We start from the raw sequence: 18,580 nt of genomic DNA, 5'->3' as shown, positions 1-18,580 counted from the left end.
CAAAGTGAAGCCCTCGGCCTTTGGGGCAAGGAGAGCATCTTGTGGGACCCCCCCAATCCAGCTACCCCTCCCCCCCCTTTAGCCCTGTGGAAAGGTGTAATGGCTGCTCTTCCCCCAGGCCTGGGATAGGTGAGCCTGGAGTTTGCAGGTTATACTGTTGGATGGACTGGAGATCGCTGTTCAGGGAACAGGTTTTTTACTTTTATGGCTGTTTGAGCCAAACAGAAGACAGATAATAACCTTAACTGTCAATCAGCCGGCACCCGTCCTGTCCTGCCAAGCTGCCATACGCCAAGAGGCGGGGGCGGAGCAGATCCCCCTCCCTCCCTCCAATCTGGCTGGACAGCCGAGGGCTTCACTTTGGGGCCCTTTGGCCTTTCTCCTGGGTCTTGATTCAGAGGCATCTGGGAGGTGGCGGATGGGTTAGTCAGAGCCTGCCTGCTCCTCGGGCACACTTGGCTCCCTTTCTCTACATCTTGTGGGACCCCCCCCCAATCCAGCTATCCCTCCCCCCCCCTTTAGCCCTGTGGAAAGGTGTAATGGCTGCTCTTCCCCCAGGCCTGGGATAGGTGAGCCTGGAGTTTGCAGGTTATACTGTTGGATGGACTGGAGATCGCTGTTCAGGGACCAGGTTTTTTATTTTTATGGCTGTTTGAGCCGCACAGAGGGATGCCCCTCCCGTGACCGGTGGGGTCTGCAGCAGGCCTCTGCTGCCCGTGCGGTTGGGGCAGGCTAATCCCCTCAGGGTGAGAAGCTTCCTCGGATAGCCTGGATTTATGTCACGAAAGACTTTCAAGGTGACAACCAAGACCACGAATTGGACCCGGAAGCAAGCTGGCAACCAGTGGTGTACCGTGGGCCACCCGGGAAGCTTCAAGAATTGCCCCCACAGCTGTGTTCAGTAGCAGCTGAAGCTTCTGGATACTCTTCAAGGGTGGCCCCATGTGGAATACGTTGCAATCATCCAACCGTGAGATCACCTGAGCTTGAGTGACTGAGAGCAGAGACTCCTGATCCAGGAAAGGGAGAAACTAGCGCACAACACAAAGTTGCACAAAGGCTCTCTTAGCACAACTGCTGAACAAGCAGGAGTTGCGAGTCGAGAGAACGCCCTAAGTTGCACGTGGGGTCTGTCCGGGCCAGTGCAGCCCCATCCAGAACTAAAGTCCGTTACTACGTGTGCCGTTACCTTCCGGAGCAGTTAAAAGTCTCCAGGTGGTCTTCAAGAGCAGCCCACCCACCCCCACCCAGCTCCGTTCCACGTAGGAAGGCTTCCTCTGGGTATTTTGAAGCTTTGACTGGCTAATGCACAAGGCAGCCCCCACTTCCGTTGCTGCCCCCCCAAAGGGTTTTAGGGCGAAGACTCACCGGCCTTGGTCACGCCCAGCACGTCTTGCCTCGCTTAGACTGGGGGGGAGAGTGGGATCACAAGGCGGTAGAAAGTGGAACCATTCTGCCTCTACTGAGGCTTTTGGTTTATGCTTACCCAGAAGGGATCGGTTCACTCAAAACCAGGTCATTCATCCCTGGAAGAAGAGGCTGACGACAAGGTCTCCCCCTTCTAGATCCCCCTGATCCCAAGACAAAGGATCAGCTCCAGGGCACATAACCAGCCTGGGAATCCCAACCATCTCCAGGCAGGTCTTCCAGCTGCTCCGTCCCTCCCTCACGGGGATGAGGAGCTCCGAGAGAGAGGCCGGACTCAGCAATTTCTCTGCCACGGTAGGCTTGAATCTGAGCTGCCACCCACATCCGGTCAGGCTCAACTCGTCTTCCGCCAGCGTTCCTCTAGTTGTCTCCGCACCCACTTCACCTCCCAGAATATCAACACCCACCCTGGAACAGCAACAAGGAAACAAGCAAACAAGCATCAAAATTATTCTTAAAAAATGAACGTTCAATAAAACCCATCATAAAAAGACCTACCAAAATGAACCCCCCCCCCAGTAATTAGGAACTGGCAAAATCAGCTAAGCAAACCCTCCGGTGTGACCCCCAGCGAGAGCTTGAGGGAAGCCCCAGCCGCCCCGTTCGGATCCGCCAGCTTCCCTCTCTCTCTGAAGGCGCCATGTGCAGAAGGCAGGAGGCGGCCATGGCTCTCGGGGCCTGCTCCACCTGAAAGCCACCTGCCGTTTGGGCCTCCGATCGGCCTCAGAAACCTCTTATACCCCAAGACTAGAATTTGGGTCTGAAGCCACGAAGGACTCGGCTCGCCCAACCCGAGCCAACTGACCGGCGTCTCAGGAGAAGGCTGACTGCAGGCGAGAGACCCCTTGGCCCCCCGACCGAAGCCCCCCCGGCCTTCCCACTGCACCCCCCCCCCAGAGAGAAGAGGGCTCCACCACTGCCAGACGACCGGCTGGGCACAGCTGCGAATGGAGCCGGCGGCTTCACTGCTGCAGCAAAGGCTTCCAGTCAGGCATCCTTAACTGGAGGATGACTGGGTCGGTCGAACAAGATTTTAAGGGACTGTTTTCTACTGTAACAGAACAAAGAACAAAACGCAAAGTATGGATAAAGGTATGAATCTGGGGCAAGCCAGCAGGCACGTTGGCACAAACCGGGCTGAGTTGCATTGCCTTCCCTTTGCTCGCAGCCCCGGCCTTTCGTCTCTCCAGCTGACCGGTCCTCACCCATTCCCCCTGCCTGATACAGCACTCTTCGCTCCGAGAGGGAAATGTGAATGATCAGAAAGGCGAGATGTCAATTGTGAAAATAAATCAAAGCAGTTGGACTCACCTCCTCCCCAGGACACGAACCAATTCTGCCACAGACTACCAACAACCAGAAAGGGAAAAGATCAGTTATGGTGCTAGCCAGGCCAGGCCGTAAAGAGTCCAATCGTCCTCTCCCGGGAAGGCCCAAAGAAGCTACGGCTACTGGCCACTTACTACCTGTGCTGACTTCTCCAAGTCCAAATGCAAGGCAACCACCCAAACCTATCCGGTGAGGCTGCCCAGCAGTGAACCCGAGAAGGCTCCCTCCACCCCCCACCCCCCAGCTGAGGCCTTCCCACCTGGGCAACGGCTAAAGGAAGCTACGCTGAGGGAGGGAAGCGGGCTGCGTTTTGCACTGGCCTCAATTAGTCAGGCAGGGTCGCTGCAGGAGAGCTGTGCAACGATGGATCGGGTGGCTGCCTGAGTAGCGGAGGCAAGAAAGGCGCAGCTGGAAAGCCTGGGAATGTCGCTCTTCTCCGTCTTCGAGCCGCTCAGGCTTCCAGCCTTTGCGAAAGTGGAGGAAGAGGAAGCTGCTCCCAAGTCCCCAGAGCCCAAGACACGTTGCCACAGGCCATCTCCCGGACGGCCTCCGGAGGTGGGTGGAGGACGGAATCGGAACGAGACGGCAAGAGCCCCGAGAGGAAGGTCCACGGAGGGTGCAGGGGACACCCGGACCACAACCGGGTGGCAGTCTGGGTTTCTGGGGAGCGTCCAGGGCTCCCCTCGGTTTCAGTGGAGAGGGAGGCCAAGAAGGGGGAGGGTGAAGCCGGAGGCAAATCCCAACTGCAGAGGCTTTCCTGGCAGAGAAGACCATCGTTGGCCCACGTCCCTCCTCGTCTGGACGCACAAAGCACGGTGAGGGGCAAACAAAACAGGGCACCGTTCCCCTTGTTCTCTCTCCCCCCCCATCCACCTCCCCTGCCTGGAGAGCCACGCAGCACCCAGCAGGAGCCCGGGGTCTCCCGGTCTGGGCCCCCTGTGGCCGCTCACCTGGCCGTAGGGGTGTCGCTTGACCTGGGCCATGCTGATGCTCTTTCCTGCCAGTTTTGCTCTGGATGGGCAGCCTCAGCTCACAGCACGATTCCACTCTTGTGTCAGAGAGGGAGCGACCATCCCTGGGCGCCGGGCGGAGACCCCGGGGAGGCCGAGGCGGAAGAGGCCTTTTTGTGGGAGAGGCCCCCGAGCCCCACGCACACAATCCTGCCCAGCTGATGGAGACTCACTCTGCGCTAGTGCTGCTCCAGACTCTTGTCACAGGAACTGCCAGCCCACTGGGTCCTAATGCTAGCTTGTTCTGCCCCAAGACCCACAAAGGCAACGCAGGCGGCTCGGTAAGGTAGGGCAGGGACCCAGATGGCCACCAGCTCTGTGACTGACCCAAACAGCCGCCCAGGGCAGGAACTGACAGCCCCAGCTCAGCTGCAGGAGGCCCCATTCACACCAGGAAGCTTCCAGAGAACAACCAGGGTGACAAAAGCAACGTGCCCAGCTCTATGCCACTGAGCTCCACTCTTCCCAGGAACACACACACACACAGAGCGCCTCCCTTTTGACCAGCAGGGCATTCATCGGCCACCCCTGAATTGTTCTCCCCTGGGTTCTCATGGAGATCAAACGGGAATGTCCGAATGGACAAGGCTCAGGCCCTGCAGAGTCTCCCGTGCTCTGAAGGCCTGCAGTCCCAGACCGGCTGGGGCCCAAGGATCCCACCAGTCCTCCGGCCAAAGTATCCCTATCCCTGCAGCCACGGAGACTCTAGCTCAGACATGTCAAACACAAGGCCCAGGGGCCGGGGCTGGCCCACGAAGTGGTTTCACGTGGCCCGCGAACCCATCTTGGAAACAGTGAGGGAACGGCCCCCGCTGCCTTGGCCCCAGCCCAGGCCGGCCGGGAGCCAATGTACAATTTTGTGGTGGCCATCTATGCATTCAGTCTTAGCTCCACAAGGCTGTCTGGAAACAGCGAGGGACCAGCCCCTGCTGCGTTGGCACTGCCTCCTGGGCACACGCTGGGGAGGTATCACCCTTTGTGAGGAATGAAAAAATGCACCATCGCCTGGAAGTGGCCACTACATGGCCCTCGCCTACTTCGGCCAGGCTGGGGGCTGGGCAGCATTGGGCAGCTAACATTGATTCTCACGCTGCTTATAGCATCCCCTCCTCGAGCCCCCCAAGCCGGATATGTGAAGTAGGCGAGGGCCATGTGCTGGCCACTTCCAGGCGATGGTGCATTTCTTCAGTCCTCACAAAGGATGACACATCCCCAGCTGCGTTTCCTGCCTGTTTTTCTCCCTCCCTCATCTCAAATATTTTCCCACCACTCGAAGGAAGGAAGGAAGGAAGGAAGGAAGGAAGGAAGGAAGGAAGGAAGGAAGGAAGGAAGGAAGGAAGGAAGGAGAGGGAGGGTCTGAGGGAAGTCCTACCTTAGTCCTACCCTGCTGCTCTTGGGGGGGGTCTCCCATCCTGACTTTGTAATAATGCCGCTTGGTGTGTGTGTGAAAGCCCTAATAAGCAGGCATATACATAGAATGAAGGCTACTGCTAAGCTTGTAAGCCGCCCTGAGTCTTCGGAGAAGGGCGGGATATAAATGGAATAAAAATAAAAATAAATAAATAAATAAATCCTATTGGATACAAAGCCAGGTCTCCTCACATGGAGACCTGGCTTTGTATCCACGCTTTGCCCTCGTATCCATCATGAGCAACCTGGCTAAGCAGAGCAAGCACAGCAGCAGCAGCCTTGAGGAGGTAAATGCAGCTGGGCACCCCCTTGGGGAAGTGGGGCTGGGCTTAGTGCCACGGGTGCTTGAGGCATTTGACCTCTGCACCACCATCCAGCCCCCCCCCCCCCCGGCATGGCTTGAGAGGAACAGTGAGGCTCCTCCAGTGGACCATGCCTTGGCACTTGCCCCGGTTCCTCAGATCTGTCCCACTCCTGCCCAGGCCCCCATAGGCACCCTTGACCCGAACGACGTAGCTGGCCATGCCCAGCCAGTAGGCCATACGCACTCTAGCCACACCCACCCAGTAGGCCACGCCCCCCCAGGGCAACCGCAGTGCTGATGCGGCCCTCAATGAAATTGAGTTTGACACCCCTGCTCTAGCTGGAGCGATGGGGGACGACACACGGACCTCCAGGCCCCGCAGGACTCGGCTCCTCTCCCTCCGCAAGGAGCAGAGCTCTCTCAAAGGGCGCCCAGAGAAGCCTACGGTGAGCAGGTTCCACCGGGCCTCACTCCGGCTTACCGAGATGCTTCTGAGAGTCTCTCCGGGATAAGTCTTGAAGACTCTGAGATCAGCGAGATCACGGGCCCTCTGCCTTCCTTATACAAGAATTAATCCACGATCGTGACTATTAATGACTCCATACAAAACTAGGTTGAATTCAGATTAAAATGAGGGCATAATTTGTCTTCTCCAAAATGCCTGTGCTGTACACCACTTTCTCAAGAACTCTGTACAAAAAGGAGCGCTGACGATAGGCAATTTGGCAAAATCCTCTGGGCCATTTTATCACGGAAGGAAGACCCACCGGCCATTCCTTGGGTCCTCCTGGCCAACCTCCAGACGGGCAGGGGTCGGGCCCTGAGGGCTTGACAATCCTAAGCCAAAAGCTGCTCCATTCATTGGAACAGGTGCTCTGCGTGGCCCCTGTGGAAAGCAACGTTCACACCGGCAAAAGGCTGCGTGATTTTTATCCTGAAAACGCTTTGGAAGCCCTTCGCGCAGATCGTTCAGGGCGCCAAGCAGGCTGCAGTGGGCCCTCAATGCAAAGTATGCAACTGGAAATGCAACGACGGGAGGCCACAAAGCAAGCTGCCCTTGCTGCCTCTGCAGCCACACTGCAAAACTAAGTCTCGACTGCTGGGAGCCTGCCTGGGTCCGCATCGCCCTGCTCCACACGACAAGCTTTTACAATGTTTAGCAGAACTGCGTCTTCAAAGAAAAAAGGAGGCAGAAGTTGGTAACAGCAAAAAGACAACATTTGGCAAAGCTTAACAGAATCGATACGGCTGTACAGAGAAGAACTGCAAGATTTGGTCCTAGTTAATACAACCATTTTGGCAAAGTGAAAAAACAAAGTCTTGCACAGGAAAGGAGGCAATTAGGAACGGATTCCCCTTCACCCGGGCAAAAGGGCTACGAAGAAGCCCCAAGCAAAGCCAGGCTCTTGAGGTCTCTGGGAGGACGCCTTGCAGGGGGTGTGTGTCTGGAGCGGCAACTGCGGCAAAAGACACAGCTAAGCTCCTCAGAGACGTGTGACACGAGAGTCACAGGACGCCCCACCCAAGGCCTAATCCCACGACACGAGTGTCCCCCGACCGCGACAGCAGACGGAGTCGGCTAACGTTCAAATCTGACGCAATTTTGGGCCATGCTCACCTTGTCAGAAAAGGTCTGGAAAAAATCAGCCCACACCTGTCTGGTGACATTGCCGCCCGGGGAATTAGGAGGTTCAGCTCCAGCCCTTCCCCCCAATTTGTTCACATCCGTACTAGGTTAGCAGGGGAATATTTGGGCGTGACTAGGAAGGTGCATTTCTAGGTGAGACGTGCGGGATACAAATCTAATAAAATAAAATAAATGAGGTGCCCTGAACCTCTCCAGCATTTTGTCCTTCAGTCCAAGGAAAAAACATCTGCCTTTCATGCCAAGAAAACTGGGGGGAAAGGGGGGGGGACTTTCATGGCAGCCTCATGGAAGAAAAGCAGGAGCCTCAGACCAAAATGGCTTCATCACCAATAGCAGCATCTCGGTTAAAATTGGCTGACTTTGGGAGGCTGGTTTTTCTTCCTTTTACATCTTTCTATTTTACTGCATGATATTCAGAGACTTTTTACAACTGAGTAGCATATAAGTTGCAGAAATAAATATTATGGAATACTCCCTCCAAAATCTAGATTAGCTTTAACATTATTATCCTTCTGGAAGCTGTAAAAAAAATTTTTGGAGAAAATACTGCTTACGCATTGATATTCCTCTAAGTTATTTTCATTTTTGTAATTGACATACTGTTTTTAATTATCATTATGCATCACTGGGAATTGTTTGACTGTGGCAGTTTAGAAAATTAGTACATGAATGACCCCACCTCTACGCTCCTAAATCAAGAGAGGTCAAGATGAAAGAATCCCCCGACCCTACAGAGCCCATTACAGACCCTGGAGCACATATAGGAACTCCTCTGTGCCTTCCTGAGAAATGACTTGGCTTCCATTCACAGGCCTTTTTTTTTTTGAGAAACCTTATTTTCAGAATTCTGACCTTGCAGGGTGGGGAGGGAATAACTTTGCACCATGGTACCCAGAAGCCATGACATCTCGCGGGAAACCTTCAGGGCTAAAACTACACCACAGATTCTCTCTCCGAGAATACTACGGTGGTCCACATTCTTATCAGCGGTGTGCTGCGTTCTCTCTGCCTTAGCACAAGGACATTATCCATCTAAGCCAAAGGTGATCCACAACAGGGGGACGAAGGAAGCACCACTGAATCAGGATACCAATAGATCAAATGCGGAAAGTATTTAAGAAAACACTTGCGCAGGAGGAGAGGCCCGGCAGCTGACTGGACAGAAAGCCGCCTCTGTTCCTGGCCCCGGCTGGATCCAGCCGCCATCGGAGCCCCCCACCTCCCTCAAGCGCATCTCAGAGAGGGAGGCAGACACCCCCCCAGGAAACGGCAGGGGAGTGGAAGACCACCTTGCCCGGTTTTCCAGAGTGCGGAGATAAAGTTTCCCCCTGGCATCTCTCTGGGCTAGAGATACTCTGCTCGGCTCCCAGGGGAAAGAAGGCGCTGCGAGTAGGGAAGGATGAAGAGCCGGCGAGCAGAGCGGCTCCTCGCAACGTCTTTGGGCAAGTGAGACAAGCCGTCTTTGTGGGCCGAGGTCACCCACAGATGGCACCGACAGACGATGGTCTCCAGCAGGTTTGGAGCCCTAAGGAAGACACAGCCTCCTTGCTCAACCCACGGATGGCCCCCTCAGAGGGTTTATATATTTCGCTTCCTAAGCCCTTCTGGAAAGATTTGTCGGTTGCTTTTCAGCCATGAGGAACCTTTGGATCGACAAGTTGGACAGCACCAGGGAAGCTTCCTTCAATCCCTCACTGGAAGTAAGTTTTAAGTGCTTAGGGGGGGAAAATTGAGGGTGATTAAAACTTTTGATTTTGGAAAGTTACAAACAGACTAAAGGTCCAAATAAATTTGAAATGTTGGCGGTGTGGCTAGTTCTCGGGCCCCTCAGGATGGCCTGAGTTTACACGGCTGTTCCGCACCCTGCGCCAGTTTGCTTCCAGGTGCAATTCAAGGTGTGGGTTACCAGCTTTAAAGCCCTTCCTGGCATCGGCCCAGGCTATCCAAAGAACCCCTCACCCCAATGGGATTGGCCCACTCCACCTGTGCCGGCAGAGGGGGCAGGCCGCAGACCCCGTCGGTCAAGGGATTTCAGTTGGCGGAGAAGAGCTTCCTCTGCCCTCTGGAATATGGTGTCCCCTCCCCCTGGTGCCCTTGAGGCCAGCCCCGATCAAGGCACCCGGCTCCAAAGGGGAGACCTGCGCCCACCCGGCTGAGCTTGTCAGGGCCTGAAGGCCTGGTCCTGCCAGTTGGCCTGGTCCCCCAACGGGGGGGGGGAGCCCCATTCTGGGGGCAGCTATTGGATTAAGAAAAGCCCCCACCTATCCAGGTGTGCCTTGTGTTCCCTTCCTCCACCTCCCTGAACTGCACCTACTTCATGGTTGTTATTTATTATTTTATCCCTTTCATGTCTACCAGTTTTAATGCTTGCAGGCCGGCCAGAGTTACCTCCAGGTGAGATGAGCGGCATGCATATAAATACATGCACAAAGAGTTTGAAATTATAAAGAATCCTTCCTGTGGGAAAATGTTTTTGTTTTGAATTTAAAACAATAATAGGATTTTAAAAAATGGACACTAGAGGGAACCGGAGGGAAGTAAATACTGCCATTAAAGGAGAGGAACACATAAATTCCACTTACAGATGAAATAAAATTTTCTAACACTGGATATATTGAAGGATGTTTTTTGAACAAACAGTAGACCCGGGAGTTAATTTTAATAGTGTCAACAGAGACATCTGCACAGAGATGTTTCTAAAAGATGTTACGGAAGAGAAATAAGTTTTACCTAACAAGGCTGAGTTTTTCAAATGACGTGGAAAAAGATGTTCAAAGAAAGTGGCTGGAACCGTCTTTAGAAGCTCTTTGCTGACCGGCCCAGAGGGATGCTGGCCTGGGAATGGTGTGGGAGCCACACCCAGCCATTCAACTCCCCTTGAAGGGTATTCTCATTAACAGCTTTCCCAAAATTGGTGCTCAAAAGCTTTTATATATGAATTCCTTCAATTCCCATTTGTCATCCAAGATTTTACTAGCTAATGATCCATCAATCCTCCCGAGGGCCCTTCTCTTGCCCCCCCCAAGTGTTCCCAAACTCCAGGCCCAGCCAGGCTCTCCCCAAAGGGGAAACTGGAGCCCACCAGGCTTTAGGACCCTGAAGGCATTACGGTCGGGGCGTCTGCGCTCTGGCAAATGCCACCATTTCCCAATTTCGGGAGCAGGTGAGCCCCCTTCTCCGGAGAGGAGAGCAGGGTGGCTGCAGCAGCAGCAGCAGCGAGGGGGCCTGGCGCAGGGGCTGGGCGGCACCCTTCGCCCATTTTTCTGCCTTGTTTTTTCAGCCGGAGCGGCTGGCTGAGAGGAAACCGAGAGAGGGAGGATGTTCTCTGCTGAAGGGTAACCATAGCAACGCGGAGAGCACCGAGGAGGATGCTGGCTGAGAACCAGGTGAGCTGCTTTTGGTGCAGGGTGGTCCCCTCCGGGCGGGTCGGCACACTCCATCCCTGGGGGAGGGTGTCCGTGGATTGCTCGGTTCTCCCTCCCTTTCACCCTCACCAGAGGCACCCCCGGGAGCCCCCAAGCCTCTTCCCGTCCTTCAGCCCTGCCATCCGTCCGTCGCCTGCTCTCCACCTGCCCTGCCTTTCTCTCACTGCGGGACCCGAAGCGCCCAAAGAAGGAAACGGCCTCTCTCTTCCGTCCCCTTCGGACTGGACACCCCAGCCCACTTGGGCTCCTTGAGGGGCTGGAAGCCACCAAGCCCGCCTGCGGGTGGAGGCAGATGGGGGAAGGCCACTGGCAACCACAAGGCAGCAAATTTAGGAGCAGTTGCTCCGCAGTGCTGCCTTGTCTGGATCAGGCTGCTAGTGGAGTTACTACTCTCCCTTTGACCGGATGGGCTAAAGAAAAAAAAAGCTACAGCAGGGCATCAAGAGCGCTTTCCCTGCTGCTCCCAGCTATGACCCCATAAATGGGAGACACAAGGACCCTCGCTCAGGGAGATCTCCATTTGAAAGCCACGGGCTGGAAGGGGCGCCACGGAGTCCTCTCTCCTGCCCGTCAATGCCTGCAGCGCAGCTCAGGACTGATCGTGTAGGAATTCACAGCCACAGAGGCTTATTCAGCTATGAGTAAACAAGCCCTACCTTAACATGGCCAGAGCTAAGATAAATGCTTGGGTAACACCGTCTTCAAATCCCACTTGAAATTTAACTGTTTTTATTTATACGTGGAATGTTGGGGTTTCCGATGTATTGAAAACCAAGATACAAACCTAGCAATCATCAACCAGTTGGGGGAGGGGTGGTGGCATGGAAGCCCTTTTGTCTTTCCCAGGGAATCAGCGCAGAAACTGCAGGGGCATTCAAGGAAGAAAAATGGCTACTTTGACAGCAGCCCAGTGTGTTTTTCTCCTGTGATTGACATGCATTCTTAATTAGCACCTGAAAGAGAAGCTGCTTAGATCAGGGGCCGTCAAACTTGGCCCTTTTATGACTTGTGGACTTCAACTCCCACAATTCCTCAGGCCTGCGTGAGCTGCCAGATAACAAGTTTTCTGCTCTCGCTCCAACTGGATAATGACCTCCCTCGTTTGATTTATTTATTTCCCTCCTTTATTACTTTTACAAATAACTGTAGGCGGTTAACAAATCCAGACCCTAGTTTCCTCACAACCACCAGCCTATGAAGTGGATTGAGGGACGGGGGGGGGGGGGGGGGGGGGGGGAGGAGAAAGAGACCGGTTTCATGGCCAAGACAGAACTTGAACTCACAGTCACCCACTTTATAGCCTGGTGCCTTAACCATTATGCAAAACTAGCTCTTAGCAGGTGTCAACAGCCTGCTAGATCTTTCCTCCTCATTAATGAGTAACCTTCCCTTGCTGATGCCTAAACTAAGCTACTCCAGGAGTGGAGGGGGAACAGAGAGAGGGGGAGAGAGAGGGAGAGTGGGTGTAGGGTTATAAAGATTCCTCAATGAAAGTAACCCCTTCATGAGTCAAATTTTGGAGACCATCCCCAGCACTCAGATTCACTGTGGCAGATTGGGGAAAGACACCCCCCCCCAGGAAATTAACAGGGAAAATGTTAATAAACACGATCCAGTTTATTTGGTCATGGCGCCATTTTCAATATCCTCCTGTTTTGGTATCAGTCCTGCAAATTCTAAATTATCCAGCAACACAAGAATTTCTGAAAATCTTGTAAAACGCAACATCACGTGACTGTGTTAACCTTTCCAGCAGTTCTAGTCGCTTTTCTTGGCCCAATCTTGTCTCATTGTTAGGTGTGACATCACACAATCAGCATTCGTGACCTCCTTCCGTCTTTCCCTTTGGCTTTGGCTTGTCAGAAGTGAGCAATGAAATTTGCCAATGGCACGGGACGCTGTGGGCGTTGCAATTGCACGGTTGCACGGGGATGCTGTAACGGCTGCAACTTTGAGGCTAGAGACTAACCGCAGAGTTCGTCTCCTTGTTCAGTGACGCCATAACTTTGGATGTCACTGAACAAACAGTCATTACCGGAGGAGTTCCTGTATTACAATGTGAGCCTGAAGTTTCCCTTCCACCGATCAAAGCCCGTCTCCACAGCACTCACGTTCTGACATAATTATTACTTCATTAACTTTACATGCCCCCCGACTGCCAGCAACTCTGACTTAAACTTATAATCCCGCCAGCCCGCCCAGCTCATCCGAGGCGGCCACATCACGGCCTCTCATCCGCCTCTTCCGCCCTTCAAGCGAGCTGAAACGGTACATAAACCTCCAGGCAGATCGACCGGGGAGCATCCAGAGGAAATAAATGCTCTGCTGCGTTATTACGCCCTTCATAGACCCCATTGGGATGGCCAAGTCCGGTTCAGGGCCTCCCAGGTCCAAAAGGAGGGAGAGGAAGGGGGGCGAGGGGGTCTGAGCTCCCCGAGGGGCGACGGACGGACGGACGGACGGACGGCTGCAGGGGGGAGGGGGCAACGGAGGGGGGGGGAGGGAGGTCCCCAGAGCCCCAACCGTTGCTCAAGCGGGGGGGGGCGGCTTCTCTAAGTCCCCCCTCCCCAAAGGGAAGAAGCGAAGGCGTCTCCCCGGGCGTTCCCCTCCACGACAGCCTGGCCAGGTAGGCCGGCCGGGGAGAGCGCGACGGGCCCAAGCAAGGGGGGCCCAGCCCAGCCGCCCCTCCCCGCCTGCCGCTTCTCTCTCTCTCCCCGCAGGAGCCAGCCGGACCCCGCCGCCAGCCCTCGGCACGCAGCCCGCCCCGACGCCGGGAACCGCCGGCCCGCTAGCCCAGCCCGGCGCCGCCCGCCCCGTCGACGCTCCTTCCCCGGCAAGAAGGGCGGCCGCCGCCGCAAAGCAGCCCTCGGCTTCCCGGGCCGGCCCGAGCAGGGATCAGGCGGCGCCCGGGGACGGGCCGCGTTGCTCCCCCGGCCTCCGCCCGCACAGCCCTGCCCGGTGGGCCTCGCCGCCTCTCTCGCCTACCCGCCGCCGCCGCCGCTTCCGCCTCCGCCTCCTCCGCCTCCCGCGCGCTCCGCCGCCCTCGCCCGCCGCCTCGGCGAAGCCCCCGGCAGCGGCTGCCCCTCCGCCGCCGGTCGCGCAGCCTTCGCTTGGCGGCGCCCACCGCTCTTCAGGCGCCGCGGGCAGCCCCGGACGAGGACCCCTCCCGCGCAGGCGCGGCGGGGACGGCGGCGCTTCCGGCGGGCGCCCCCTGGCGGCCGGAAGCGCGCCGGTGCGGCGGGGCGTTCGGGCGGGCGGCGTCGGTCTGGGCCGCGGCTCGGAGCCGCCGGGATGCCGCGGAGGAAGGCGGCGCGGGCGCTGCGGGAGCTCTGCCTGGAGAACGTGGCCGCCAACATGCAGCCGCTCTGGGCCAAGGACTACGTCGAGCGCTCCCTGGACGAGCAGCGCTTCCGCCACCTGCTGGGGCCCTTCGACGGGCTGGGTGAGGCGCCGGGCGGGGACCGGGCAGCGGCTGGGAGGGCGGGCGGACCCCGGAGAGCCTCCGCGGCCGAAGGGGGGCGGGGGGGGCGGCCGCTCTCTCCGGCCCCGCCCGGGCTGACCCTCCCCCCTCCCCTCCCCCCCTGCAGCCGGCTGCCTGGTGCGGGAGCTGATCGACGTGCTGGGCAGCAAGCGTCGCGTGACGCGGCCGGTGCTGCACTTGCTGCTGGTGCCGCAGCTGACGGAGCTGGAGCTGGGCCGCTGCTCCCAGCTGGTGACCCGGGAGGTGGCGCAGATGATCTCCAGCCGCTGCAAGGTGGGCGGGGGGGCTGGGCGGGGGGGGGGTTCTGTGGCCGTCCTCTCGGGGCTCCTCTCCCAGCAGCCCTCCGGCCTCCCTCCTCCGGAGGCGCCTTTCTTTGGCTTGGCGCGGCGATGCCTCCTTTCCAGTTCTGGCACCTCTTGGACCGAAGGCGTAAATCCGGCAGCGTGGCAGGAACTGTACGGTTTAGCCAAGCCGCTTCTGTGAGACGTTCGGCCCTTCCTCGTTTCTGTCCCCGGCCAGAGCTCTGCCCGATAATTGCGATAATTGAGCCGATCAAAGCAAAGAGTTCGGGATAAAATGAGGGGTTTTGGATTGATTTATGTCCCGTCGCCCACCCTCGCGACTCTAGGCTCCCTCCATACAGGGGTTAAAACGCAAAATACCAACAAACAACCTGCCGGGATCCAAGATTGTAACCCGATCGGGGAAGCGGTGGGGAAGAGAGGTACCCCACGTCAGCCGACTCTCGCCTCAAGATCTAGGCAGGATGAGGCCAGGAGTCTGTAAAATCTTCAAGGCTGTTTCTGGGAAGGAGAGGCAGTTTTTCAGAGGTGGCCGCTTCCTGGTTGTCCTCTGGTTTCCTTGCAGCCAGACCGGATCCCACTGAAGCACAGACAGAAAAGGTTCCAAGGCGAGGATTCACTGAAGGCAAAATACAAAATAGGCCCGTGATTTATTTAAAGCAGAGGTGGGGAAGCCTGCAGACCGCTGTTGGCTCTAGACTTCTGGGATTTGTAGTCCACGAGTCATAAAGGGGCCACCGTTCCCCATCCCTGACTTAAGGATTTACGTACTGTCTTTCAAAACAGGGTTTCCAAAGCTACCTATAGCTAGTATCATAAAAAACATTTAAAACCAGTATCTACAAGTTTAAATTTAAAACGCTAATAAGATTGGTGAAAGGTAAAACGTAATTTTAAACACTTATTCTTTAATTTTAAAATTAATTTAAATTTTAAAATCCGTTAACAGTCCAGTACCAAAATTAAAATTGGGAATCGAGTGTCCCAGGAGAATTAAAGTGTCTGCCTGGTGTTGGAAAAGCCGGGCGGGCCAAGCCGGGCTGTCCCACCCGCTGAGCCCAGCTTGCCCTGAGCGCAAGCCGCGTTTCCTGACTTACACAGCCGCCTTTTTCTTTCCCTTCCTGGGACAGAACCTGTCCCTGCTGTATCTCCAGCGCTGCAGCCGGATCCCCAGCGATGCTCTGGTGGACCTGATAGAGAGCTTGCCTTCGCTCAAGAAGCTGGACCTGTCGGACACCCAGTGCAACACCCAGGTCTTGTCCGCCGTGGGCTCCACCTGTCGGCATCTCTGCGAGCTGAACCTTTCCGACTGCAAGCGGCTCTCTGCCGAGTCCCTCTTCCACCTGGCCTACGACGTCACGGCCGGCTCCTTCTCTTGCCAGGGCCTGCAGGTGCTGTCGGTGGATGGCTTGGAGCCCAGTGGCAGAAGCCGGGACCTGGTCTGGGCCTTGGCCTTTGTTCTGCTGGCCCTTCCCAGTCTCCGATTCGTGGAGAACGAGTTTGTTTCTGAGGCTCTGCACGAGATCCTCGGCCAGCAGTTCGCGGCTGCCCAGGTCGACCCCCAGTTCCCCTCCCTGGAGGAGCTGGCCCGGCGCAGGATGGCCCTGCGCCCAGACCAGGCCGCCTCCAGGCTGACGCTGCCTCTCAAGGAGCTCCTGGAGGTGGAGGAGACTTTCTTGCCCACCGTTTGTGCCGTCTGCCCACACTTGACCAAAGCCATCGTCCTTCTGGACGATGGCTCTGCCTTGAGCCCCGCCTTCTACACCTGGCACACCCTCTCCGACCTGACCTTGGACTGCAGCAGACCCAGGAACCTGGCGGAGCTCCTGCCGGTGGTGGCTATCATCGGCGCCCAGATGCATTCCCTCTCCGTCGACGGCTTCTACGTCAGGGACGAATTGTCTTTCCACACGCTGCTCAACCGCTGCCCGAATCTCCAGAAATTCAGCGCCAGCATCTTCCTCTCCTTGAGGGGCCAGGGGAGGCCACCCGCCGAGCAGGATGCTGTTTTGGGGCCCCCCGGCTTCTCCCACCTGTCCGAATTTACCTTGAGCCTTTGCCATTTGCACACCTCCGCGCCTTCCCAGCCTATTCCAAGATTGAGAGCAAACCTGGTGTCCGTCCTCCAGAACTCCCCCTGCCTGCAGAGCGTGGAGCTGTTCTACCTGCCTTTCTGCCTGGACGAGGTGTTCGAGAAGGTGCTGGAGCCCCGGGGCGCTGCTCTGGTGCACCTCAGCTACCTTTCTCTGCTCCAGTGCCAGGTGTCCAGCAGCACCATCCATCTGCTGCTGGCAGCAGACAACCAGCTGAGTTCCCTCCATTTGGACAAATGCCCAGACATCTACCGGAGCCACTATGACGAGCTTCTCCGAAAAGTCAGCCGGGAAGGCCTTGACCTTCATATCGAGTGGCAGTGAAAGCCCAGAAAATCAGCTTTGTCTACACTGAGGCCAAAGTAGAGGAGCCTCTGTTAATAAAGTTTGTATTCTCTCCCCCAGTCTGTCTGGCTTCTGTCGGCACCTGGGCGTGGATGCGGGTGGCCTTTGTGGGTGCGACTCGGGGGCTGGTCAGAGGGGAGGTGCCTTAGCAACAGTGGAGTTGCTGTTTCGCATCCTCCAAGAAACCAGTCCAGGGCGAGGCATTTCCCGTCTGGCCCCTTCTTCTCGCCTGGGCAGGTGGGTGCCCCGAAGGCTCTCCGCAGGGCAGGTGCTCAGGAGCCTCCCTCTCAGGAAGCGGTTCTCACATGTCGGTGCAGGTCTCTGCAGGGTGGCGACACGCTTGCCGGTTCCTTGGCCGGGAGCAGACACCAAATGGGGAGCCTTCCCCGTTGCCTTTGGTGGGAGCTCAGGTGGAGGGGCTGAGATCCAGAAAAACCTGGCCGTGATGGAGGCCTTCCTCCCAAGGGTGGCTTAAACTGGAAACTGGGACCAATACCTCGACACCTGATTGATTTGTGAGCAGTTACAGTCCCGAAGCTATTAAGCAAAGGACTGGAGAGAGGTCAAGTTACAAGTCCTCTTTGTCAACTTAAACCAGTCATCGCTTCCGTGTTACTGCCTACTTCATAACGACAATTAATTCAGAGCGTTTACTAGGATATTTATGTGCCACCCATCTCATCTAGAAGCCGCTCTCTAATTGATAAGGCTAACCTGCTGATTGGCTTAGTTTTGTGTGTATATTGGAAATTAGAGATGGTGCAATACAGCATTTACAGAAAAGCTGTAGAATCTGCAACTCAGCTACTATTTGTACTCAGACGATACGTGGGAAACCTTGATGCCCTCAGTAGCCGGTCTGGGTTCCTGCCATTCGTACTTTCACTTCTCAGTAGACGTGGAGGTGGACTCCAGGCACCTGGTGGATTTTTTGGCTGAATTGATAATACAGCTTGTTGAATTAATTGTCTTAATTTTACAAGACTTGCTTATTAAAACTCCTAAATATTGAGTTTCAGATTAAATCCCCACCCCAATTTTTCCGACAAAAGAGAACCAGAAAAACACGGGTGACTTGGAGACCGCCTCAATCTACGCCGGTGTGCTTTGTGAAGGACGTCAGCCTGTCACCGAGGCCTTCGGCTGTTCCCCCCAAATCAAACGGGAGAGCGAGGAAAGTCGAGAAGGGCTGTATTGTTTCCAGCAACGGCCCCCGAAACCCTGCCAAGAAACGGAGCTGGCCACCCTGCCCGGGCACCCTCTTCCTGGCGGCGGTGTGAGGTTCCTCCTGAGGAGCGAGTGGGGAGCTCTTTTCCCTGGAGGGTCTCCAAAAGATTGACCTGAATCTCTGCCACCCGGCCGGCTTCCTGCCTTCCTGGGCTTTCAAGAGGAATAAGGGGCTTGGGTGCCACCGAAGATGATCTGCCTAGCCGGCTTCTCGGCCTCCAGCCCCACCCCAGAGCTCGGAGAGGCTCTGTTGCGCACACACACGCTTTCAAAGTCCCCGAGCCAGGGTGGGCGGGGGCAGAGGACTCACCTGGCCTAGGCCGATTGGCTTTATCTCATCCTGACACTAATAGCTTATTAGCACTATTGCAGCAGCTTTTCTTCTCTCTCTCTCTCTCGCTGGCTAATTTAGAATTTGCCTCCCGGACCGCCCCAAAAGTTAAAGAGGTAGCCCTGGGATAATTAAAATTAATGGAGAGTTTATAAACAAAGGGTAAGGCTTCTCTGGAAGCTCCAGCCGTCAGCCAAAGTAACGGAGGACCTGCTCACAAAAGGGTTGCCTTCCTGGGGGGAATCCC

General features: G+C 56.1%; 2 protein-coding genes across 2 annotated transcripts in view; one reads left to right on the top strand and one right to left on the bottom strand.

Moving 5' to 3' along the window:
* The window catches only part of DCTN1 (dynactin subunit 1), a 51,684-nt gene extending 38,053 nt beyond the window's left edge, over window positions 1-13,631 (bottom strand). The window contains exon 1 of the mRNA XM_081332048.1: window positions 13,540-13,631. The gene's annotated coding sequence lies outside the window, so the exon portion shown is untranslated. The remainder of the gene's footprint in view (window positions 1-13,539) is intronic.
* Window positions 13,632-13,745: 114 nt separating this feature from the next.
* LOC308670513 (uncharacterized protein) lies at window positions 13,746-16,829 on the top strand. The gene is made up of 3 exons (XM_081332049.1): window positions 13,746-13,996; window positions 14,142-14,308; window positions 15,468-16,829. The coding sequence occupies exons 1-3, from the start codon at window positions 13,846-13,848 to the stop codon at window positions 16,752-16,754; spliced, it is 1,605 nt and encodes a 534-aa protein (XP_081188175.1). The 5' UTR covers window positions 13,746-13,845; the 3' UTR covers window positions 16,755-16,829.
* Window positions 16,830-18,580: the final 1,751 nt, after the last annotated feature.

The sequence above is a fragment of the Vipera berus genome, assembly GCF_964194415.1.
Source record: "Vipera berus genome assembly, chromosome: 7".
NCBI lineage: Eukaryota > Metazoa > Chordata > Lepidosauria > Squamata > Viperidae > Vipera > Vipera berus.
This window is presented reverse-complemented; position numbering and strand designations above follow the sequence as displayed.